Source organism: Vombatus ursinus, unplaced genomic scaffold (genome assembly GCF_900497805.2).
Source record: "Vombatus ursinus unplaced genomic scaffold, bare-nosed wombat genome assembly UNPS02014449.1, whole genome shotgun sequence".
NCBI lineage: Eukaryota > Metazoa > Chordata > Mammalia > Diprotodontia > Vombatidae > Vombatus > Vombatus ursinus.
In genome coordinates, this window is record NW_020954227.1 from 1,314,419 (window position 1) to 1,341,170 (window position 26,752).

At 35.6% G+C, this 26,752-nt stretch overlaps 1 protein-coding gene across 4 annotated transcripts in view; it reads left to right on the forward strand.

The window, feature by feature from the left end:
- DDHD1 (DDHD domain containing 1) overlaps positions 1-26,204 on the forward strand; it is a 114,073-nt gene extending 87,869 nt beyond the window's left edge. For all 4 annotated transcript variants that reach the window (XM_027861121.1, XM_027861123.1, XM_027861122.1 and 1 more), the window contains 4 exons: positions 10,050-10,199; positions 15,418-15,670; positions 16,422-16,622; positions 25,471-26,204. In XM_027861121.1, coding sequence (XP_027716922.1) covers positions 10,050-10,199; positions 15,418-15,670; positions 16,422-16,622; positions 25,471-25,652 — 786 coding nt within the window. In that variant the 3' untranslated portion in view covers positions 25,653-26,204. The remainder of the gene's footprint in view (positions 1-10,049; positions 10,200-15,417; positions 15,671-16,421; positions 16,623-25,470) is intronic.
- The last annotated feature ends 548 nt before the right edge of the window (positions 26,205-26,752 follow it).

Here is a 26,752-nt window from a genome sequence, read left to right on the forward strand (position 1 = left end):
CTTCCTTCCACAAAGTCCTGCTCTGGTACCCCATCAGAGACTGAGGGTATTCCCTGGTTTCTTCCTTATCCTTATTCTGAAACTTCCCTCAACTTGATTTGATTCCTATTCCCCTTGATGAGTTTCTTCTGGAGTCTCCATCTTTGACAGGAATCTAGGCTGACCATCCTTCATTCCCCTCTTAGCTTTGCTTCTTACCCTGTGGACTTCATCACCGTGCCCCTACACAGGTGCTATTCTCTCTACTCCTCTGCCTAGTAGCTCATAGTAAACACATAATAAACACTTAATAAAAGCTTGTTGTCTGCCTTAAATTTCTACTAAGCTGTAAATATTACAAATGTGAGCCTGGCAGCAGACTGTCCACTTTCTGAGGACCAGCCTGCCTAAGCAGGAAAGGATCATCACCAGTAGCCTAGCTACATGATAAATTCTTTGGCCCTGGCAATCCTTGAAATAAAGAAAAATGTAAAGTGGTCTCAGGGGTTCTTCTGCAAGAAGGGGCAGAAGATGCTAAGAATCATCATTTTTAGATCATCTTTAAACTTGAACTCTGAATGTGGTATCTTTGACCAGTAACCTACAAATAGGCACACTGCTGGGGGAACTGAATCTTACCAGTCTTGACATTTTCTCTATAAATGAAGTCAGAGCAAAAAGGAAGAAGAAGAATTTGCAGCTGAAGAGATGGCCCACAATTTCTTCTCTGAGAGGCAAATAAAGGAGTTGGCAGAGTTGGTTTCATTGGGTACCGCAATACAACAAGAAACATCATTTCATGAAACATATGGCCATCACAAAATGCAGTGTTTATAAGTATTTGCCAAAAGGCCACTGTCAAATAATACAACAATATCAATTGCAGAGAATGGAGAGGTTATGGTTTTATGAAAAGTCTGATAATGACCTACCAGATTTATTAAACATAAACTTTGATAGTAGGTAGCTTCAATACCAAAATTAGGAATGGGTGAGGATAGTGAGAAATACTTTGGAAGACACAGATCAGTGAAAAAGAGGCCAAAAACTTGTTGACAACTCAATTTCATGTCTCTATGTGATAAATACTTTTTTGAGAAGAGAAGCACTGGCCATGACAAGTACTGAATAGCATCACCTAAAAAAAAAAAATTGGTTGTGTATTAGCTGATGGGAAATAACTTGTTACTGATAGAATCATTCCTAAATTAGTTTTCTGTATATAGCCAGACTACCAACTTGTTAGAACAAAGATAAAAATTAATACAAAGCTAGAATAATAAAAATGAGAAAAATATGTCCCCTGGAACTGAAACAACTCAAGTCTAACCTAATCAAAAAAGTCGATATATTCAAGTGGATCTGTAATTTCATCAATTTAGTGGTTCCTTCCAGGGATGAAGATTGCAACTTTCATTCCTTCCCATCCTATGTGACTTTCTTCCTCACCTAAATTTATCTAAGTTCTACCCGAACATTCTGGAGGCCTTCCCACTTTCTCCTGACAGTGCAAGGATACTGGTGGAGCACTCTACATATCAACTTGTCATCACTCTAAATTTGACCATCCCATCTTCTGTGCCTATCATATGTTTTCCTAATTACATCTTTCACTCCTTTTCTTCTTTAAAATTCTTCATTGGTTAGGTATTATAGTCTGCTCATACTCCTCACATACCTCTCTGTTGTTCTCTGTATCATACTCGTTTCCAGTTTCACAGATACCATTGTGTTTCATGTCTCGAAGCCATGTGGCAACAGTGATAGAATGTTGGTATTAAACAAAAGCCACTTTCAGAAACGTTGGTGCTTATGGCTAAGCAAAGCCATACAAGAACATTTAAAGATAAAATGGAAGGAAAATAATAAACAGAACAAAAGTGGAAAAGATCTGAAAAATTTGTATGATTAAGTTTTTTACCATCAAGGAGAGTAGAGACATCTCACTTGGACTCTTAATATTAGAGTTACATGTACTTAAAGAGGAAGTAGAAATGGCACAAAAGAGATCAAAGATGAGATAAGCAGCCAGATTAGACCAAATATATGAGAGATCTCTACTGGAAGTGACACAATTGTGAGGATATTGAGGATTAGATACACAGAATCAAGATTTTTTTTCCATCATGTCTTTGGTGTCTTCCATTTGGATATTCTGTGAATCTATTCTGTCTAATCTAATCTAAAAAATCTTAGACCTTGTGAATATAGAAAAACAAAACAAGAAAATAGCGATAACTACTGGCCTATTCATCTATTTTCCCATCTTAATAATTTTCTTTTAGTAGAGAAGAGGCAGGTTTTTGCAAGTACTATTCCACAGTGGACCATACCTTTACAATCACATAATTGTCTAAAATGTCTAACGAAGACTGGCTACCACTGTGCTTATTGTTTAATTATAGAAAAGTATTTGATTCAGTGGAGCAAAATGTTGCCTTAAAGACTTTCTTCCAACAAAGTATCTCACATTCTACATCAAAATCATTCAGATTTCCTAAAATTACATAAAAACAAAGGCAACATCTTTCAGCTCCCCAGTGATTATAAATATCTGTGAGGCATGTAACAGATGTATATATGTACCATAAATGATTTAGGTAACTAAGTAAAGTAAATTAAATTTTACAGATGTAGGGAAATCACAAGTAAAAGAAGAAAGACTAATTACTATTCATCAGGGCTCTCTAAGAAGCATATACCCTGTTGTTTCAAATGTGGGCTGCAATTTTTTTCCAAAAATATTGTTTATAAAAACCTGAGAACAGCTTAGAATTCTTGTTTTTCAGCATGTCCTTTTAAAGGAAAACAACACATGCTTTATATTTAGCAATAAATAGCCTTATTAATGCAAAAGCCCAAAAATCCTACAACAGTTCTATACCAATGATACTTAGTCTAGAGTCAGTAATCTCATTAGATTCCATGAGTTAACATCTCTATACATATGACTTCCAAATCTAGCTATCTACCTTTCATCTGTCTCCTGAACTAGAGTCCTGAATTACCAACTGCTTATTAGACATCTCTACCTCACTGCCCTGAAGGCATCTTAAATGCAACATGGCTGAAGTGGAAATTGCAATCTTCTCCCTAAAACCTACTCTTAAGCTTACTCCTTAATTTCCCTTTTTCTAACATGGGTGTCCCCACATCCTTTAGTTACTTGAGTGTATCACTCCAGGATCATTGGGAACAGTATGATACAATGGGATGAATAATGGCTTGTAATCGAAGGATCTGGGTTCAAATCTTGCATCTGCTGTGTACTACCAGGGCAACCTCAGGCTCAGGCTAGTCACTTTCCCTCGCAAGACTTCAGTTTTTTCATCTGTAAAATAAGGGAGTTGGACTAAATACCCTCTAAGGTCCTTCCAACTCTAAATCTATGATCACATGATCTTCAACTCTTCACTCTTTTCCCTATCCAATCTACTACTACAAGTTTTATCACTTTTCTACACTCAAAATGAGCTGCCTAAAATCCGAATCATTGATCACCAGGATTATTACCATCAATCACCAGCTTCTTGCCTTTGGGGTAAAGGGAGAAGACACCATTCCATCACACCAGATTTCCTGCTTCCCGGTTTAAAAGGAGAAACAACATTCTATCAAGCACCAGATTCCTCTCTTTTTGGGAAGAGGAGAAAACATTGGGTCTCAAGCCTGATCTCCAGCCTTCCTCAGGAAGTGGGGAAACATCATTTCAGCATGCATCAATTTTCTGCCTTTGGAGTAATGGGAGAGGACACATTCCACTGGACTAAGTCTTCTGCCTCTCGTTGAAAGAGAAGAAATACCATTCCATCAAATAGCAGACTACTTACTCCCTTCCAGGGAATAGGAGAAAGGCATTTTCAAATCACCAGCCTGGTTTCTTGGCTTGGAGAAAGAGAGCAACACTATTTCTTCAGCTTCCATCATTTGTCCCCTTCTGTGAACTGCCTAAGGGCCTGAGAAAACTCCAACCGGAGACCATACCTCTTTGGACAATGAAAATCTATCTAAGCTTTTTCTTCTATGATTAACAGTCTCCCCCATCCTGCACCCCTCCTATCATGCCCTAATCCTCCCTGTGATTCTGAACCACCCTCCCCCCCAAGCAGTCATCATTCAAACCCCATTCTCCATCCCCCATTGCCTTATCCCTTTTTTCTATACCCTGCAATCTTCTCTTCTGTGTCACCCCCAGCATCCCTCTCTAAAGTTACTCACCCCCCTCACACTGTACACTCTGGAATACCTACTCCAGAGACAACAAACTTATTTTCATGTTAAATCTTTTCCTTTCCCAATCTTTCAATTTTCTATCTCTCGCTGAAACCTGGTTCCTTTCTGGTGACGGCCACCTGGCCATTCTTTTTTAGCACTGGTTGCACTTTTATTCATTCCCCTGATCAAGATGGAGGAGTTGAAATGCTCCTTGATCCCCATTGCCACTTACAGTTCTCCCTCCATCATCATTCAATAACTTATCTGGTTGCTTAATCAATTTCAGTTCAGCTATTTTTCAGTTGTGTCAGACTCTTCATGACCCTATTTGAGATTTTCTTGGCAAAGATACTGGAGTGGTTTGCTATTTTCTTCTCCTGCTCATTTTACAGATGAGGAAACTGAGACAGACAGAGTTAAGTGACTTACCCATGGTCACAGCTAATAAGTGTCTGAGGCCAGATTTGAACGCAGGTCTTCCTGACTCCAGGCCCAAAGCTCTATTCACTGTATCACCTAGCTGTGCACTTAATCTATTGCTACCTCCTAATCAAAATTCCTGTAACTGTTGTCTGCTGACTTCCAGGACATTCCCCATTTTTCCTCAGTAAGTTCACAGCTTGGTTCTCCATCTTTCTTTCCTCCCCAACTCCTGATCTCCCATTTTTTCAACTTACTCAATTCCCATGACCACCCTGCCTCAAGCACACGCAAAGATGGTCTTGGCTCTTTTTTTCTTTTTAATTTATTTAGTATTTTTCTCCCAATTACATGCAAAAACAATTTTTTAACATCCATTTTTAAAACTTTGAGTTCCAAATTCTTTCCCTTCTTCTCTCCCCAGTCCTCTCCCTTGAGAAGACAAGCAATTCAATATACATGTCTGGTCTTGCAAAACATATTTCCATATTAGTCATGTTGTGAAAGAAAACATAGAGATGGCCTTATTCTTAATCTCACCTGTCAAAATAATCTCTAAAGAGTATGCCTGACCATGTTGCTCCCAAACTCATTAAATTCCAATGGTTTCCTATCCTCTCCAGATGTTCCTGTCACCTACAAATGCACCACTTCTGTGTTTATGAACTCTAAAATTCTCTTACCTGATCCATTTCTCCTTCTACTTTGCTACCCGAAATTCTGTTCTCCATCCACACCAGTACTTCCAGTCTCTCAATACCCGACCACCACCACCACCAATTTCTTTTCCAGGCCATCACTCCTGCATTCACTGTATTCTTCTCCTTTCCCCTTCTTGACCCTTTAGTGAACCAGTCCAACTCTGCATTCTCCTGTTCTTTTGAGATCCTTGACCTCTTATCATATTGCTGATCTTACTCTGCCAAACCTCTGCCTTAGAACACTGCTACCATCAGCTGTTTTCACTCCTTCACATGTATTGATGAACAGAGCTGGAGAAAATAATGAAATTATATTGACTGGATCAAATTTTATTGACGATAGATTTTTGTTAGAAAACATCACCCCACTACAGCAGCTTTTCCAAATATTTTCTTGACTCTTCAAACTTCCCACGACTGCCTTTCCCCTACCCTTCCAGCTGAGAACCTGACCTCATATTTTTACTAAAGAAACTGAAACCACTTTTTGAAAAATTCCCTCTTCAGGAGCAGCTAATTGGCACAGTGGATAGAGCTCCAGCCTTGGAGTCAAGAAAACCTGAGTTCAAATCCGGCCTCAGACATGTGACACTTACTAACTGTGTGACCCTGGGCAAGTCACTTAACCCTGATTACCTCACCAAAAAAAGAAAAATTCCCTCTTTTCCTCTCCTCTTCTTGCATCATCTAGCTGTCTTCTAGATGTCCACTATCTCCTCCACCCCTGTCTCGCTTGAAGAGAGGTAACTTCCTCTCTGCCAAGGCAAGATTACCTCACCAAAAAAAGAAAAAAGAAAAATTCCCTCTTTTCCTCTCCTCTTCTTGTATCATCTAGATGTCGTCTAGATGTCCACTATCTCCTCTACCCCTGTCTCACTTGAAGAGAGATAACCTTCCTCTGTGCCAAGGCAAACTCTTCTGTATGCACGATTGATCCCTTCCCTTCTTTGGCAGATTTCCCCCTCCATTCTTTCACTTTTTTTTAAATTTTATTTTCCATTCTGAATTCTCTCCTTCCCATCACACACACACACACACACACACACACACACACACACACACACACCCCCACCCCCACGCTTTAACCTATACTCTTGAATGTATCACTTCTTTATCTGGCAGTGGATAGCATGTTTCATCCTCTGGAACTGGTTGGTCATTGTTTTGATTAGACTTCCCAAGTCATTCAAAGTTGTTTGTCTGTATTATTGTAATTATTGTATAAATTGTTCTGCTCACTTTACTTTGTATCGGTTCATATAAGTTTTCTTAGGTTTTGCTGAAACCACCTATATCATTTCTTATAGCACAATAGTATTCTATCACAACTTGTTTAGCCATTCCCCAATTGTTGGGCACTCCTAAAATGTATCTAGAGCACTGGGCCTTAAGTTAGGAAGTCCAGAGTTCAAACCCAGCCTCAGATACTTACTGGCTGTGTGACCTTGGTCAAGTCACTTAACTTTGGTCTGCTTCAATTTCTTCAGTTGAGAAATGGGGATAATAATGGCACTTACCTCACAGAGTTTTTGAGAGGATCAAATGAGATAATATTTGTAAAGCACTTAGTAATAGTGCCTGGTTCAGTGTAGGCACTTAATATATGCTTGCTCCTTTCTTCTTCTTTAGTTTCCAGTTCTTTCCCACCATAAAGAAAACTACTACAAGTAGTTTTGTACATTTTTTTTGATTTTTTTTTTGAGGTACATAGACATACTAGTAGTGTCATTGGGTCAAAGAGTATGTATAATTTAATAACATTTGGGGCCTAGTTCCAAATTGCTTTCCAGGTTGCCTGGAACAGTTCAAAATTTCACCAATAGTGTGTTAATGTATGTTTTTCCCACAGCCCCTCCAGCATTTGTCATTTTCTTTTTTTGTCAGCTTAGACAAACTTATGGATGTGAGGTAGTACTTCAGATTATTTTAATTTGCATTTCTTTTATTCATGGGGTGGAGAATTTTTTTTAATAATAACTATTGATAACTTGGATTTCTTCCTCTGAAAACTACCTATTCATATCCTTTGGATCATTTACCAGTTGAGAGATGGCTTTTATTAAAAATTTCTCTCACTTAATCTTTGATCTTTTCTTGTCTACTAGCTTCTTCTCTGCAATCTACAAACATGCCCATGTTTCCATCATCCTTAAAAAACCCCTCATTTTGAGGAACTTTTGTTTTGTTGTTGTTGGCAAAGCAATTGGGGTTAAATGACTTACCCATGGTCACGCAGCTAGTAAGTGTCAAGTGAAAAAACCCTCATTTGATCCATGTATCCACCCATATGTCTTGCCTTTTGTGGCTAAACTCCTTGAGAAGAATGTTTACAATAGTGTCTCCACTTGCTTTTCTTTTCCTTCTTAACTTTCTAGCTTCTGAACTTATTCAACATAAACTGCTCTCTCCATTATTTACCAATAATTTTTCAGTTGCTAAATCTAATGGCCTTTTCTTAGTGCTTGTCCTTCTTGGCCTTTATCCATCCTTTAACATTATAAATCACCCTCTTCTCTCTAGGTTTTTTGAGACATTACTCTCTCATGGTTCTACTCTTCCTAGCTTCTTGTCAGTCTCCTTTACTAAATCTTCATCTAGGTCATGCCCACTAACTTTTAGTGAGTCACAGGGTTCTGTCTGGGGCCCTTTTTTTACCTCTATATTTTCATTTGCTAATCTCATCAGTTCCATGGATTCAGTTATCATCTCATTAAGAATCTAATGATTCTCAAATTTGCTAAAGTTCCGTTCTTATATGTCCAGCTACCTGTTGGATAACTTGATCAGGATGTCCTGTAGATATCCCAGACTCAACATGTCCAAAATTTGAACTTATCTTTCCATCTAAACCTTTCTCTCTTCCATATCTCCTTATTATCATCAAGGGTACACATCCTCTCAGCCACCCAGGCTAACAATCTATGTGTCATCCTTGACTCCTCCTCTTCTCCCACTTCTAAGGGAGTTGCTAATATCTGTTAATTTTATCTTTGTAACTTTTCATACTTATACCCCCTCTCTCCTCTGACTCTGCTGCCATCTTGATACAGGCCTTCATCTCTTCACACTCAGACCATTACAATAGCCAGCTGACTTATTTCTTGCTACAAATCTCTCCCACTTCTCCAGTCAGCTGTCAAAATAATCTTTCTAAAGAGCAGGCCTGACCATGTCATCTCTTCCCCCGAATCATTAAACTCCAATGGTTTCCTGTCACCTTAAGTGTAAAATATATAAAATCCAATTTGGCAACGAAAGCCCTTCATAGCCTGTCCCCTCCTCCTCCTCTTTCTTCACCTTTTGGTCATTTTATATATCTTACAACTTCCATGTCCAGCGTTCCAGTGACGCTGACATTTCTCAACTTCATGCATTTCATTGGCCATCCTCCATTCCTAGAATGCTGTCCTTTTCCATTTCTGTCTCTTGGCTTTCTTCAGGTCACACCCAAAATCATGTCTTCTGCAGAGAAGCTTTTCCTAATTCTTAATTTTATTGCCTACCTTATTTGTGTAACTTGCTTGTACATTGTTGTTTATATATGGACTGTGAGCTCCTTGAGAGCAGAGACCCTTTTACTTTTCTTTGTATCCCCGGAGCTCAGCACAGTGCCTGATACCTAGTAGGTGCTTAATAATTGCTTATTGATTTGACTATTGAAATAGCCTCTTGATTGATCACCCTGCCTCCAGAGGTTTTTCATTCCTCCACACAGTTAGCAAGTTTATGTTTTTCAAAATAGTTTTAACCATGTCGTTGTGCTGTTCAGAAAGCTTTAGTTACTAAGTGGTTTCTTGTTGCCTGTAGTATAAATACCAACAATTGTTTGGCATTTAAAGCCCTTCATAGTCGCTCTCCACTGTCTGTCTGTCTTGACTGATTACTTTTTGCTCTCTCCCTCTCTCTCTCTCTTTCTCACACACACACACACACACACACACACACACACAGAATTCCCTTTCTCCTATATGACATTCCATCTTTTGTTTCCATACCTTTGCTTTTCCTCCTCATTTGTTCCTTTTAGAATCAATCCATATCTATATTAAAGGCTCAGCTTAAGCATCAATTCCTTCAAGAGGCCTTTCTCTCCCCCCCCAAAAAAATTATTTTGTTATATTTTTCTGTGTGCATTATTATTTGTCTGTGTGCATGTTTTCTCTGTCTTGCTTATAAGCTCCTTAAGGACAAGAAATGGTTTGTTTTTATCTCTCTATCCCTTGTACCTAGCGCAATGCCTAGCGCATAATAGGCTTTTAATGTATACATTCTGAATTGAATAGATCAGGTTTATTCAAACTTTAATGTTCTTTGATTCTGTAAATAGGGTCAAGAGCTCAGTCTGTCTTGAAGATTCCATTAAGTGTCAAATTCATACTTATTTTCTATTCTCAAGCTGAATTTTATTTTCAAAGATGGCAGTATTTGAAGGTGAGAGATAACAAATCCAAACAACAGTATCATCTCTTTGAAAAAATTCTGTCCTCAGTAAATTTCTTACCTAAAATCTATACTTTTTAAGAATGAATAATGTTCTGTATTGTAATTGAGCCAAGAATCCTGGGTTCTAGTACCAATTTTTCCAGTAAATCTTTGTGTGACCTTGAGACGATGTTTATCATCCATCTCTAGATTTCAGTTTCTTTATCTGTAAAAGAAAGAGGATGGATTAAATTGTTTTTCTTTGTTTCCTTCAAATATGATTTATTTAGGATTAATTATTTTTTCTTTTAGGTTGAGAATTTTTTCTGCATGGGATCCCCACTAGCAGTTTTTTTGGCATTACGTGGCATCCGTCCAGGGAACAGTGGAAGTCAAGACCATATTTTGCCTAGAATCATATGTAACCGGTTATTAAATATTTTTCATCCCACAGATCCAGTTGTGAGTTGGAGTTACAAACTTTACTCTCAATGTTAAATTTATTATTGAATAACTGTGACACTTTGATAGAAACTCTAACTTTACCTAAAATTATTTCAACCCTCAGATTATATTTGTAGCAGTTTTGCAGAAAAAAGATTCTACCTAGAATGTATATTTAATTTATTAGATGTAAAGATATTTAGGCCAGAATAAAAAAAAATGTTAGAATTTGCAGATTTATATTATAATTTCAAAATTGAAATTGAGGTTGCTCTCAGGAATGGTAACCCATCAATGTGTGGAGCCCAATTTTTAACTGTTTGTTGCATTTTTCTTATCACTAATTGATACTGAATATATGACGCATCCTCTTTGAAATGTGGTTAAGAATAGCAGTAAAGATACACAGAAATTCACAGCTGATAAATTCCAATAAAGGATCTAGCAATAAAATCCATGACCTCAAAAGTCTATACATAAATGCATAAGGTAGAAGTAACAAATAAAGTGAATTTATAATTCATTGCTAATTCAGATAGACAAATTTTACCATATAGTTATTCATATAACAGTATATGTGTATTATAATAGCTGTTGATATGGGGAAGCTTTGTGGCATTGAAGGATCATTCAAGCCCACACTGAAACAAGATCTAAGTACCAAGGAAAATGCAGTTGAAAATGAAAAAACAGTGCCAAGAACTGACAAACCACTGCTGCAAAATAGTCAGATTCTTAGAAAACAAGCAGAGACCTTCAAAAGGACAAGGTCTTTTACAGAGTTGTTACTGATTCCTATACAGTAATGGCAAAGACTGCTTGAAACTGGAAGAACAGTGTAGAATACCATTTTTAAAAAAGCTACTAACCATTGCTGCAAATAAAAAATATTTGCCATGGGCAGGATAATACAAAGATTGAAAGTGACAAAAACTGAAAAAAGTAATTTTTGAAAAGTGAAGCTCACTTTTCATTTAATGTTGAATCAAAACTATTATCATAAGTCCAGGTGATCCTTTTAAGATCTCAGAATCTTCATCAGACTGCTGAAAGACATCTTCTCTTTTCCCCAACCCCTGCTCCACCTCCCAAAAATGGGATTTTTTTTTAATAATGTGCCTGGAATTCTTGTCCCTAATGAGAGAATGCTAATCAATATATTGATATACTGAGAAGAAGAATTGTTGTATAATTACATAAATTCCCAAATTGAGATGGAATACTACACCTTGCACCATACCACATATCAAAAAAGTTAAGAAATTTATCTAAACAATGAAGATAAAACATGTTGAAATGTGCCAGGGAGCTCCCTGATTTGAACCTCATTAAAAATCCATAAGATATAATCAAGGGACTGTTCATCAAAGATATGCTTAATATCCAATGTAATAAAAAATGTGGTTTCATGATGAAGAATTAAAAGAATATATGACAAAATCTTGTGAACTGAATGCCAAGCTGTATAGAACAAGTGATTACAGCAAAAGAAAAACATATATGGCATATTAGAAGTATTTTTAAGATGTCAAAAGTTGTAAGGCTAATTGTATGTCAGTAAATATTATTTTCCTTTGCCTGAGTTCGATTCACACACTACTGTAGAATGTGATTTTTGAAATATACCTTACTGGGGGCAGCCAGGTGGCACAGGGGATAGAGCACCGGCCCTGGAGTCGGAGGACCTGAGTTCAAATCCGGCCTCAGACACTCTGTGACCTTGGGCAAGTCACTTAACCCCGTTTCCTAGTCGGGGGGAAAAAAAAAGAAAGAAATAAACCTTGCTCAACAAGATCAGGATAAATAGAAAGGGGAAGACAGTATAGCTTTATATATTAAAAAGGTATATTCAGGTGAGGAAATCCAAGAGCCAGCTAGAGTAATCATGATGGAGAGCATTTTAATGAAGGTCAACAAAAGCAGAAACAGAATCAGTATTGGAGGACCTCAGTTATCTAGACATCTATAATAGGATGCTTTCTGCCCAAAGTAGAGCAGCTTCTTTTTGATTTGTGTTAATGATGATTTCATCCTTCCAAAGTTGGAGGAGCCAACAAGGAGTGAAAATCATGGGAAGTCTTAGGGGCAGTGACCATTCCAACTTAAAGTTTGTCATAGAAAGGCAGAAGAAAATCAAGTACAGTCTGACATTTACCTGAGATTTCGGAAGAGGAGAGTTTAGGGAAAGAATAATTATCCAGTAGTCTAAAATTCTACAGGAGAAGTCAACCCATGAAAGATAGGCAGCTCTCAAGAATGAAATTCTATAGACCTTAAGAGAAGTAGTTAGGATAAGGAGAAAAAAATGAAGTGGTCTTAAGTATTTTGGATACATGGAAAATGTATCAACCAACTTAGATTTTTTTAAAAAGACATGTACAGAGTATAAAGACAAGAACAGGTAATGAGGAATCATATAAAAGGATGGAATGGTTCTTTAAAAATAATGCCAGGTGTAATAAAGTTCAGAATTAGTTGAGAGGAAAGAATTATCTAATGAGGAAAGCTGAAGACAACAAAAAGGTTGGGGAGGGGGTGTGATTTTACCTATTTTGGGGAGAGAACTGAAAAAGGAATAAACTGTTTCTTGGGTTAGATGGAATGATGATAATTGATGGAGAGAAATCAGAGCTTCTTAATTAAATCTTTGCTTTTTAAATTAATACTCAATCCTAAATAAGAATATAAGAAGAACTAACTCTCTTAATGAGTTCAAGTCACCAACTCCAGATGAACCCACAGTACTGAAAGAACTGGAAGATGAAATTTCTGTTGGTGATCTTTGAAAGATCAAGGAATACAAGATACATACTACAGGACTAGATGTAGGCATGTGTCCCAGGTGTTTTTTTTTTTTTAAATGGAAGAGATAATAGAATCTACAAACTGTAGGACAATTGAGCTTTACTTTGATTTCTGGCAAAATTCTGGCACTCATTAAAGGGATATTTCATGAAAAGGAAGCAGTGATTTACAAAAAGGCAAAATTACTTCATCAGAAACAGGATACACCAGATTAATTTCATTTCCTTCTTTTGAACGCATTACTAAGAATGGTTGATCAGGAGAGTACTGAAGATAGATATAGTTTGCCTATATTTTAGCATAGTATTTACTCTTCTGTAATTCTATTATGCAAAAGATGGGGAGGTATAAACTAAATATCTAGATTTAAAGTTAGATGAATTCAGAAATTTTTTGATGGCTGTATCCAAAGAGTAGTCTCTTATAGTTTGACATTAGCTTGGAAGAAAGTCTGCAATGAAATGCCCTAGGGATCTGTGCTTGGACCTGTGATATTTTGACTTTTTTGCCAGTGAGTTATATAAGCATAGCTTGCTTATCAAATTGACAGGTGACCCAAAGCTAGGAGCTAATGTATTTTATAACCTATAGCTAACATATTTTGTGAAATGAATTAGGAATAGATGTAAACTTAAGCCTCACACAAGCTCAAAAATTGAACATTATAAATGTAAGATAGTGGAAGCATGGCTAGACAATTCCTCTGGTAAAAATATGTGGTTTTTAGTGTACTGCAAGTTCAATGTCAGTCACCAGTGTGATAGGATATCAAAAAGAGCTAACACAAACTTAGGCTATTTAAAAGTGTTCAGTTCTAGGAATTTTATAATAATTAAACATTTATTAAGCACTTACTGTGCTTAGTGGGGGAAAAAAAAAGACAGTCCTTGCCCTCAGGGAGCTTCTAATACAATGAGAGGAGTCAGTTGGGGATTGGTAGAGAAGCCAAGGAAGTACAAAATGTTGCCCAAATGAGAGTAGCCAGATGGGAACTGAGGAGATGTATCTCCTGTCTTCCCTCCTTAAATGAATGGAGATTGAGGATGTCATGGCTCCACTTTCCAATCAAAGGGGCAGCGATACAGATGAAGTGTGAGTTCCAAGGCTGATTGGATCTTGTAAGACAAGAAGTCCAAAATGAATGTCACCTACTGGGAAATGAGGAAATGTTTGATAATCCCACTTGATAATACCACTAAACTGTGCCCTGATCAACCCACAGCTGGAGTATTGTGTCCAGCTCTAGTTAACACATTTTGGGAAGAATTTTGACAAACTAGAGGGGTAACCAGGATGGTGACAGGCCTAAAGATCATTCCATATAAGGATTCTTTGAAAGCCTGGAAGTGTTTGGCACAAAAAAAGGGAAGACTTACAGAGAGAACACGAAAGCTACATTCAGGTATTTGGAAAGCTATTTTATGGAGGAAGGTTTAGACTTACTGTGCTTGGATCCAGAGAACAGAAGTAAGAGCCTTTGGTAAAGATTGCCAAGAGACAAATGAAAGGTGTAAGGAAAAACTGCCAAACAGCCCTCCATGAATGGAATAAACTACCTTAGGGACATTGTGGGTTCTTCTTTACTGGAAATCTTTAAGCAAAAGCTGAATGACCATTTGCCAAGTATATTTTAGGGAAGTTTTTGTTCATATTTGGTTGGAATAGAAGTTCTCTGAGATTGTTACAGTCAACTGTAGTTTTAGCACCAAGACATTCACCTTATGAAAAAGGAAATTTTTTCAAGAGAAAAGTTTAATACTTTCATTAATTACCAATTCTTGTAACCTCTAGTAGTTTTAGTTGTTTAATCATAATGCTAGGAGCAGCTAGGTGGTACAGTGGATAGAGCTCTGGCCTTGGAATCAGGAAGACCTGAGTTCAAATGTGCCCTCGGATACTTGACACTTACTAGCTGTGTGACCCCAGGGCAAGTCACTTAACCTTGATTGTCTCACCAAAAAGCAAAAAAATAAAAAATAAAAATCATAACACTAAAAGTTTAATGTGTCCAGGGCAGCAGTATACATATAGCCTGAAGCTAAGAGCGGTTTTAGTACCTTCCACAAATTTCAACAAACTTAATGGGCTTTGTCCCCAAATTGAAAGAGATGAGGAAATGCATCACCGTCCCTTCTTTGAAGACATAGGGGACTGTCTGAAGTAATTTATGTGTTGATTGTTTGTGTTGAACAGTTTTTTCTTTGTTATAAAGGACAGTGTGCTGGGGAGGAAGGGTAGAAAGAGATAGTCAGAAATGATGTGATGTTAAATGAACCATGTAAAATTTAGGAAAAAATTACATTAGTTTTTACCCTTTAAAAGTCTGTTTCAGCGTAATATTAATAATGAACAGTTTCTGTATTAAAAATTAAATCTTACTGTTATTTATGATACCTTCTAAAATCTTTGTTTTTTTAATTTTTCTATCAAGGCTTATAGATTAGAACCGTTAATTTTGAAACATTATAGCAACATTTCACCTGTCCAAATCCATTGGTATAATACTACAAATCCTCTACCTTATGAACATATGAAGCCAAGTTTTCTCAACCCTGCAAAAGAACCTACCTCAGCATCAGAGAATGAAAATTTGTCAGCAGCATCAAGCCCGGTGACTTCACCTGTCATGTCTCGACGACATTATGGGGAATCTATAACAAATATAGGCAAAGCCAGCATATTAGGTAATTTCTCATGAGTATTTTTGTTCCCTGATTGGAGATATGGTTTGTTTGCTACCAAGTACGCTTTGTTTAAGTACTTATGAAAAAATATGCTATACTATTTTGAGTTTCTACAGCAAGAGTTAATAGTTTATATTGAGTAGCCTCTAGTTAGGTTTTGTAGTCTTTGCTTCAAGGAATTAATAAAGGGTGTCTTCTAGAGTTAAAGTTCTGTGACTGTGATTTACAGGTAATCCCTTACATGTAGGTATGAAATCAATTCAGCACGTTTTTATAGAAATAAAGCTTTAATATTATCACACTTTAAAGTGATACATCATAAATTCAGACTTGCATGTTACTTTATACCAAGTTTTTAATGGCACATGTATGTATTACAACAAAGTATTAATATAGCTTCACGTAAAGTATTTTGTGAGAAATATTCTGATCCCAAATGTAATTTAGTCAGCAAATGCTTGAATAAAACAATTCCTATATCTCTTTATCATAAAAACCTTATCATTAAAACTCTTTATCATAAGTGCCTTAGAACAAGTTAAAGTTTTCATCTTATGCAATAGTAACTCCATTTAGAAACTTACAAGTAAGAATTGTATTTTTGAATGTTTATTACCACTTTGGGAAAAAAATGACTAATATTCCAACCTATCTTCCAGCAGACTGTAATTGATGGGTGGAGCTGTTAACTCTATTTTGGTAGGGTATGATTCAGCATACAGGATGACTGTCTTATTTTTGTGAAATGTAGGAGCTGCTAGCATTGGGAAAGGTCTTGGAGGAATGTTGTTTTCAAGATTTGGACGTTCTAGTAGTTCATCCACATCACAGCCATCTGACACATCAAAAGAAGTAACAGAAGAAGAAAAGAAGTCTGTCACCCTACCAGTCAGCACCACTATGGCCACACAGACTTTTCCACACAGCAGTTCTGGCTTTCTCGATTCTACATGTTAGTGTACACTGTACTTTGCTTATTCTTTTCAAGTAACTTCTTAAATTAATTTTGGGGTAAAATTGAAACTTTAATATGAACAGTTATATTTATGATCTAAAGAATGTTATAGTTTAAAAACAATGAACATTTTTTATCAATTTTTGGTCAATTGATCAACAAATATCTACTAAGCATCTGTCTTTGTACTTGGCACTATGCTAGGCATTGCAGATTGAAAGACAAAAATAAAACAGCTCCTGCCCTAAAAGAGCTTGCCTTCTACTGGGGAAGACAACATATACATATGCAGATACATATACAAAATAAATACTAGGTAATGTGGGGTGGGGCAGTAGTAACAAGGGGAGATTAGGAGAGGCTTTATGTAAGAGGTGGCAATTCAGTTGGATTTTGAGAAAAACAAAATACTAAGAGGTGAAATGGTAGTGCATGAGGGGAGGAAGAAGCAGCAATCCATTTCAGTCAGAGATAGATGGGAAATGGCATGTCATGTGTGAGGCCAGTTTGGCTGGACCATAGAATGTAAAGTAATATATAAAAAGGCTGAAAAAATAGGTGGGGGCTAGGTTGTAGGTGGACAAACAGACTAGTTTACATTTTATCCTTAAGACAATAGGGAATCACTAGGGTTTTCGAGAAGGGGAGTGATGGGGTCAGACCTTCCCTTCAATTTAAAAAAAAAAATTCTAGATAGGTTTGTTTTTTGCTATTTTTCTTTATAGTTATAAAGTCAAATAGTTAAGAACTTTAGTTTCATGGGGTCTCATAGCACATTTTTAACAAGTGATTATTATTATTGAGCCTCATATCATATGGTAGATGGTTTTAAAGGACATGTACAATGGTACTAAAAATTCTGCAATCTATTGTAATTTCTTCAATATATGGTACATCTTATGTTGAGTTGTGTTTCACTTCCAATTCAGTCTGCCTCAAGTCTATAGTTTCTATTATTGGCCTGATTTTACCCAACTTGACTTTAAGGTCTAAAAATTGAATAGATTCAAAGCCAGGCTTGGAAATGACAGAGCAAAATTTGGCAAGTAGTTCTCTTAACTGCATATCATCAATAAAAGTGAGATACAGTTATTAGACCATGGATATAGCATAAGATCTAGGCTAGATTGAAACTTAACTTATATATTCTTATCTAATTTATCATTGTCATGTGATTTTGAACCTTAAGCACATGCTTAAAGGTTACTTTTACATGACCAGAATTCTGAACTTGTTTTAGGGGGAGATGAAAGATTCTGGACCTGTGATTTCCTCAGTATAAGAAAGCCCCTTCTACTAATGCAATTGGTAATTGTTCTGCAACTTAAGAGTCAGAGAGAGTTGCCTGGGATGCTGAGGCAAAACGACGTGCAGAAGGTCCCACTGCTAGATGTGTAAGGAGCAAGACTTGAACTCAAGTCTTTTTGACTCTGAGGTTGACTTAATGCTATTATACTACATTGCCTCTGGATATAAACATACATATAGAAAAGGTATTCCTCAGTATACAAATTTGACAAGTATTTTAACTTTTAAAATTATGTAATTAAAGTTCTCTTTTCTCATTACCCTTTCACGTAAGGAAGAATGGATTCTGAAACTTTGTACCCAGTTATAGTCACAGCAAAAGAGCAAGAGGAGAAAGACTGCTTTCTTCCTCAAGAAGGTTCAGTACAAATAGAATTTCAGATACTTGAACCATAATTCTTTTATTGATTCATAGTTTACAGTATGGGCAACATTTTTTGCTATATTTAAGAGAAAAAGACATTAAGCTAATACAGATTCAGAACTGGTTGGATGGCCAGACTCAGAGTAGTTGTTAGTGGTTCATTGTTCACCTGGCAAGAAGTGTCTGGACTCCTTCAAGGATCTCTGCTTAAACTTTGGTTTACTATTTTAATCAATTACTTAAATAAAGACATAGATGGTGGTTCATCAGATTTGCAGATACGAAGTTGAGAAGTTTAAATAACACACTAAATGACAGAGTTCAGATCGCAAAGGATTTTGCAAGGCTAGAGAATGGGGCTATGAGTCTAATAAAAAGAAATCAGTAGAGTTAAGTGTAAAGTCTTACACTTTGATATAAAAAGTCAGTTTCACAAATAAAAGATGAAGGAGACATGGATAGACAGTAGTTGGAAAAAAGATCTATATGACATTGAAATTTTTTTTTTCATTTTGGGTAGCATTAATTAGGGGCCTGACTTTCATGAATCAGGAGATGATAGTCCCACTGTACTTTGTCCCCGCTCCCAATCCCTGACCTTATCTGGAGTATTGTGTTCAATGCTGAAAGTCACAGTAAAAATATAGATAAGGGGCGAGTGTTCAAAGGAGGATAATGATTTTGAAGAACATTGAGTGAGTCCATGATATAGGAAAATCAGTTGAAGAAACAAGGCATGTTTAGCCTAAAGAAAAGACTCATGAAGGACATGTCATGTGGAGGAGGGGTTAGAATTTATCATTTTGGCCCCAGAAGGCAGAACCAAAAGCAATGGGTAGAAGTTACAAAGAGGCTAATTTAGGCTTGATGTCAGGAAATTTTTCCTAACAACTGAAGCTATCACAAAGTGGGATGGGTTGTCCAGAGAAGAGATGGGCTCCTTCTCCTTGGAGGTCTTCAAGCGGACACTAAATGACCTCTTGTTGGATATATTTTCATAAGCATTTCTTTGATATATGCGTTGAACTAAATGGCCACAGAGATTCCTTCTGACTCTCAAATTCTGTGCATCAAATGACATGATGTTTATAAAATGCTTTACAAACCTTAAAATATGAATGCAGTTTTATTATTGTTATTCTTACTGTTATTACATAAAGTTACAACAAATTCATTTGTGCAGATCCTAGAGCCAGGACCTTCCCTTAAATAGTTAGCCCCTATTCAACATGCACTGTAGCTAATTATGGTTTAATATTTCTATCTGGCCAGTGCTGCTGTTTTTAGGTTGTGCTTGCCTATGTCAGACTGCACCTGAATTTTGTAACGAATGGCAGGTCTTCAGGTAATTTCTGGGCAGCTTATTTCACAATTATAAATTTCAATACAGCAAATTTTCTTGTTACTTACAACAGAATGTATTTTGTGGTTTGGTGAATCAAACTACTATTTTTCTTTCTTTGAAAATATGAACTGTAGCAGCAAATGTGAAAGAACAAGTTATTGTTATATCATGCAAGTGACAAAATAATTTTATTCAAAAGTGCGGTGGCAAAGAGTTTTATAAATCACAGTTGCTTAAATCACTGTTAAAACACATTTATGATAACTAACCCCTAAAATAATAATAGCATTTAAGCAATACTTTTATGTTTGCAAAGCACATTACAAATATTTAATTCTCACAGCAACTGTGAGTGGTAGATGCTTTTATTATCTCCACTTTACAGATGAAGAGACCGAGGCAGACAGAAGTTAAGTGACTTGCCCAGGATCACATAAGCTAGTAATTGAGGCCAAATTTGGACTCCAATCTTCCTTATTCCAGGCCTAGCACTCTACGTACTGCACCACCTAACTGACTTTCAATGTAAACTCCAAAATAATGTAATGAAACTAATGGCCACCTCCAATTAACCTTGCTTTTTCTATAGCAACAATGAACAGTGGTGAGTAATCTTCTTCAAGTCAGTGTTGTGGTGGTTGTTCATTTCAGTTGTGTCCAACTCTTTGTGAGCTCATTGGGGTTTTCTTGGCAAAAATACTGGAGTGGTTTGCTATTTCCTTCTCCAGCTTACTTTACAGATAAGGAAACTAAGGCAATCAGAGTTAAGTGACTTGCCCAGGGTCACCCACCTATTAAGTGTCTGAAGCCAGATTTGAACTCAGGTCTTCCTGACTCCAGACCCAGCTCTCTATCCACTGCTCTCCCTGGTTGCCCCCTTCAATACAATATATAATTGTATTTTAACAACTTAATACATTCTCCAGTGATCTTGCTTGTAAATTTTTTGACTTATGCTGCATTGTCAACCCAAGCTCTCTGTCATCCATGAACTCAGCTAAATGTATGCCCAAGTATAGTAATATAGTTCTATTTGTAACATTATTTTCAACATATTTACTAAAGTAGTTTTCTCTGTTTCTGGCCTTCTGGCTGAAGCTAAAACTTTTTCTTTAACCAAATCTTTCAGAGTTGCCAAACTCTTTGATTTGCTTAAAAATATATTCATCATGTCTTCATTGGATATTTTGTCACTTAGGGACTAGCTTATAAATCTGTTGATTATCATAGAAAAAATCTTCTTTACATTCTTTATCTTGGGTTTGGAAACTATGATCATAGGGTTTTTATTTTGTTTCTGTTCTTCCCTTCTACCCATTTCACTTGCCCCAGCTTGGGGATCTTAGTTCAGAGGCCAGCTTTGGATTTCTTTAATATGAGAAAACAAAGGCATTCACTTTCCTGATCAATGTGGGTATTTCTTTGAAGCCTAACCTCAGTTGTCTGTTTGTTGTCATCAATTTGAAGCTTAGGCTGGCAAAATAAATTTGAAAAACACCTTAACCTTTATTAAAACTTGCTGTTGTCTGTTAACAAATCTAGATATTCTTGATCTACTTTAGAAGATTATTTCCTTCTTTCCAGTGGCTTGATTGCTTCAGTTCTTGCATTCTGCTTGATTAGTAATATTCCATGAAGAAAGATAGCTGTTTTCTATAATTCTATTCTTATCTGCCCTCCAGCTGACTTAGAGAACTTGTAGATGTATCTTGAAATTTTTCCATTTTAATACTTTATTATATACTCTATAATAAAGGATGCTCCACGGTAATACAACTTGTACTCTTGTATGTATTGTCACAGGAATTTTCTAATCAATTCTATCTGAAGTCAGTAAGCCAGAACAAACCAGGAAACACGTTTCATTATACACAGAGTGTGGTGTTCTCCACCAGCAGTTGATGGGGAATGCATCATTCACAATTCAGCAAGCAATAGTTATCCATTATATGAAATAAAGAAAAAGAAAGATTCATTAAAATGCAAGTGGCCATACAAAGAAAAATAGTATACTTGTTTAAAGAAAAATTTATATCATTTTCTACAGGAGATAATGGAGTTAGTTATTTTCTTAGCATCACTAGTTTTGCTAAATCGGTGAAAACTCAGGCCTAACAAAGGAAAAGGACATTCCAAGGACTTTGGAATCCTCCACCTTCAGCAACTAAGTCTTTTTGTATAGAAAAGAAGAGGAAAGAAGACACTGAAGGAGCTGGTTTTGCGGTTCATGAGGGGTCACGTACAGCAAAGTAGCCAATATAGAACAAGATGGAGTCAGTTATGTTCTCAAAAAAACCTTATTTCCAACAGTATGCCAGTCATACAGAATTTGAACCACTGTACTAATTTTCGGTCTCCAAATCTGTGGCTGCCATTTTAACAGCCAACACTTTGCAGTGCTTTGTAGGGGTTTTTCTCCTCCCCCCCCCCCCCCCCCCCCCAGATTTTAGACTACAGGAAATCATTCTCCCGCAACTTCTTTTTCCTGGATATGAAATGCAAAGTAAAGACAATTCCCTCAGTATGGTACATATCAGAAATAGCATTCAGAATAATCTGAAAATGATCCACTTAAATGTTCTACTATGATGAAAACTGGATTAATACTTTTCTATTGTAAAATCAGCTTGGATGTTACTACAAATATGATTTTATATGTACTTTTTAATAACAGTTGTATGAACCCTTTTATAATTATTAACCATCTTTAATGGACGAAAATTACGAATTTTCTTATGTTCCTCCAGGAAGAGAGATACCTTTAAGTTAAAAAAAAAATCAAAATTTCCTTCCTTTTTCCTCCTTTTCCATTTTCCTAAAAGCCTTCAAAATAATTTTTTAACTTAATGCATATAGACAGAATACATTATATACTCAGAGATGTACACAGAGCTGTTTAACTGATGCTTGGAGTTACATGTATGACATTGATGATTGATCTTTTCATTATAGTTGTTTCTTAAATACAGTAAAGGGAAGTATATAGCTTGTAGCAAAATAAACTCAGAAGCTCTTGATTTTTTCAGCATATTCTAAGATTAAAATCTTGATGTATGTAACAATTTTTTTTCCTTTTTCTCCCACCTGCTGTCTTCTCTTTTCTCCCTTGGGTTTTACCACACGTATGACAGAGTCCAGATTTTTTTTCTTTGGTTAATTTGACCTCCAGTTCAACTTTACACTGTCATCATTTGATTGTTATAATTTTGAGAATTTGTTCTGTATTTTTAATTTTCCATACATCCCCTTCTCCTTCCCTTGACATATATGAGACCATTTTATATAATAGCAATCATTATTACAAGGGATTTTACCTAACATTTACATTTCTCCGTGCCAATAATGCTGTTTTGATGTAGTGACAGTGAAATCTATACAAAGAAAGAACCTCTAAAGTATTTCTCTCTTCTGCCTGTAATAATGAGGCAATGCCTTCCATAAGGAATTAACTTAATTGTGTGCTATTTGTGTTGTAGGTGATAAAAGGAATACTGAGTTTATATACTTGTTTGTCTTGCCATCAAGTGGCACCTGTCTCTTTGCTTCCTCCCTTCAATTATCTCAGCTACTTAACTTCCCAAACTGACCACCAAAATGACCTAGGAACTCAGAGAAGGAAAAATTGTGTGTCCATGACATCTCCCTTCTTCCCTTAATAAGCTCAAACTATTTTCATTTATTAGAGAAGATGAACTTTATATTCTGTAGGCTAGGAATGTGATTTCTAACAGTGATTTTTAAAAACATAAATTCCACTGAAACAAACAATGGAATTCATTAAAGAAAGATTTATTCCAGCTAAACCTTTATGCAATGAATTTACATCCAGAGATCTCAAATACTGCTATCTTGGCCTGAATAAAACTTGCCCCTGAATTCACCTTAGAGATGAAAATTTCTTTAGGAAGAGTGTGTTTGTGTGCTTATATTCACTTAAAGGCCACACTTTGATTTTATACAAACTTAATTTCAAGTGAAAGTTACGACCCATTTTCAGATCAATACATTATGTTTGAATACATTTCAAGTTAAGTGGGACGAGGAAATGTCTTTCAGACAAACGAAGTTGTCAAATTATTTTATTTCCAAGTGGAATAGGTTTAAAAACAAAGGGTGACTAAGGGAGAGAGAATATTTTCATAAATATCTTCATAATGATATGATCTTAGAAAACAAACATATTCTTTGGGAGTCAAATATTTGCCCAACTGAAATGTATTCATTTTCTCAAACTATCAGGAAAACCAGAAATAACTTAGCGAAGGATAAAAGTAGTATTTAATTATATGGATGAATATGGATTCTCCTTTGTTCATTTGAAGATCAGTCAATGTGTACTCAGTTTTTCCAGGTTCCCTATTGCCTCTAGAATAGAAACCCCTCTGTTTATCTTTTAAAGCCAAAATTCACAACTTGGCCCCAACCTACTTTTCCAGTGTAATTATATATTACTGCCTTTCATCTACTCTACATTCTAGCCAAATTGGCTTTCAAGCATTTTAGTAATCCCTTTAACTGCCACTCTGAACTACCTTGTATTTATTTTGTAATTATTCTGTATATACCTATGTGTGTACATGTACATTTCTACTAATAGACTATAAATTCCTTATCATATTTGCATTTTGTCAATTCAAGCATCTATGTAAGTGCTACTTATGCCACATGCTGGAAATACAGAACAAACCCCTCTTGTTAAATAGTTTAGAAGAGGGAAACGGCATGCATGTATGTAAGTATATACAAAACAAATACAGGACAATCTTGGGAGAAGGCAACGAAGAAAGCCTCTGGAAATATTTCTTGCAAAAGTTAGCTTTTGAACTGAGTCTTAAAGGAAACTAGGGATTTTAAAAATCAGGTGAGGAACAAATAGGGGGTCTCCCAGTAAAAAAGTACTAGATACCTAGAGTAAGAAGTAATCCAATTTTGCTGATCTGTTTTCATGGTTAATTAATCGGGTGAGAATTTTATCCCGGAAAATGTATTTCCCATTATAAATGGTATGAGTCATCAAATACGTTAAGTGAATCGAATTAAGTTAATCTTACACTTAAAATATGTTAAACTTCCTTTGGCAGATATTAAATATTTAAAGTATATCTTATTCTGGTAATATATGAACAATGTTTCTCAACTTTTTCTACTGATGGAACATATGTACAGAGTAGTAAGAGAACTTTCTTTAAGACAAAAAAGCAATTGCCAGAGTGGTAAAAATGTGTGTGTGTATATGCTGCACATACACACAAATGCAGTTATTAAGTGCCTACTGTGTGCCAAGCATTGTGCTAGGCCTTGGTGATAGAAAGACAAAAAATAAAATAGTCCCCCTACTCTCAAGGAGCTTACAAGTATAATAAAGCAAGACTAATTGAATTCTCTTGAAATTTGTTTGTTAAGTGTCTGTCAAAGTTAGAATTAAAGGGAACTTTGGAAGTTAGAAATTGGCCTGGGCAATAAACAATCAGCTGACAAATAGAATAAAGAATAAAGTTTCCCTCTGAGTGTCATTACTATTCTCATATTTATTTCACCATTTCATCCATTATTCATTTCAAATGAATTAGCAATAGTTTTTGTTGCATTCTCCTCTATCATCATTTTCTGTTGACTAAGAAAAAGTACCTCTCTCATTTTAGTAGTGTGAAATTTTTTGTTTATATGGTTTTTATTTGGGTATATCGGGGGAAGGAAATATAGAAACCTCAGATTAAAAGTTTTAAGATCCACTTCAATTAATTATTTTTTTATCTTCAGTTATTTATTTAATAAGATTCTGCAGAGATTCATTTAATAAAATTGTGACTTTTATTTTTTTTTCCTAGTGGAACTGGATCACAGGATTGATTTTGAACTCAGAGAAGGCCTTGTGGAAAGCCGATACTGGTCAGCTGTAACATCACATACTGCATATTGGTCATCCTTGGATATTGCCCTCTTTCTTTTAACTTTCATGTACAAACATGAACAAGACAATGATGCAAAGCCAAAGTTAGATCCAATCTGAACTTTTGAAGGAACTTTAATGGCACAAAATTGATGCTTGTTAAAATTCAATATGTTTGAGACACAGAGGTTTCAGGTTTAAGTATGTTTCAATTTTAATGGGGCAGGAAATATTTGTATTTAAAAGCACCTTATTTTTATTTTTTTTAAATATTCAGACCTAACCTACATGAGTTCATTTCAAATTTTCAGATACCACCCTATATGGTATCTGAATGGTTACTAAGGCAGACTTGAGAGGTCTATGGTAACAATCATAAAACTGTTAAGTTAATTTAAGTATAAAGATTCATTATCCAATGGAATCCAATTAGTTAACTAAATATATGCACCAAAAAATTTATTTTATGTAAGAATAAAAAACAAAAGACTGTGTTTCACAGTAACATCGAGGCCATTCTAACTACAAATTTAGATTTTGTTGAATTTAACTTAGATAACTAATGTTTAAAAAACAAACAAATGACTAACTACTGTGTTTATAATTTATTACCTCTAATTATTTTATTCTAATGTTTGAAGCATCACTTTAAAAAAAACTTCATTGGGCATAATTTAAGAAGTACATTTCTTTTCTACAGTGTTTTTTTGGTGTTTTTTTTTTGTCAGAAAAAAATCTTTGTATTCACTTGAATATATAGACACTATGACATATTTTCAGTTTTGTTTTTTTCATTAAAAAAAACTCTAGTTTCACACAAGTAATATTCTAGTTCAGTTCTTTTTCCTTGCAAAACTCTATTATTCTTTAAGGTACATATGCAGTATAAGAGAACTTTTAAAAGATAATTCTTTAAAAGCTATAAGTAAAAAAATTCATATCCCCCCAAATTAAGTGAATTTATGAAATTCTACTAAAATATATTTTCCAGATGTTTAGGTAATATCAAAATTTAAGATACAAATTTGGATTACAATTATAAGGCGCTAGAAGAGTTCTCCTCAAGATAAACATTTTCCAAAGTGCTTTTCATCTGAGGAGCTCAAAGTGCTTTAAAAACCAGTCAATAATCCTCCCAGTAGTTCTCAGAAGTAAATAAATTAATATTGTTTACATTTGACAGATGAGTAAACTGAGGCACCAAGATTTTTTTTTAAGTA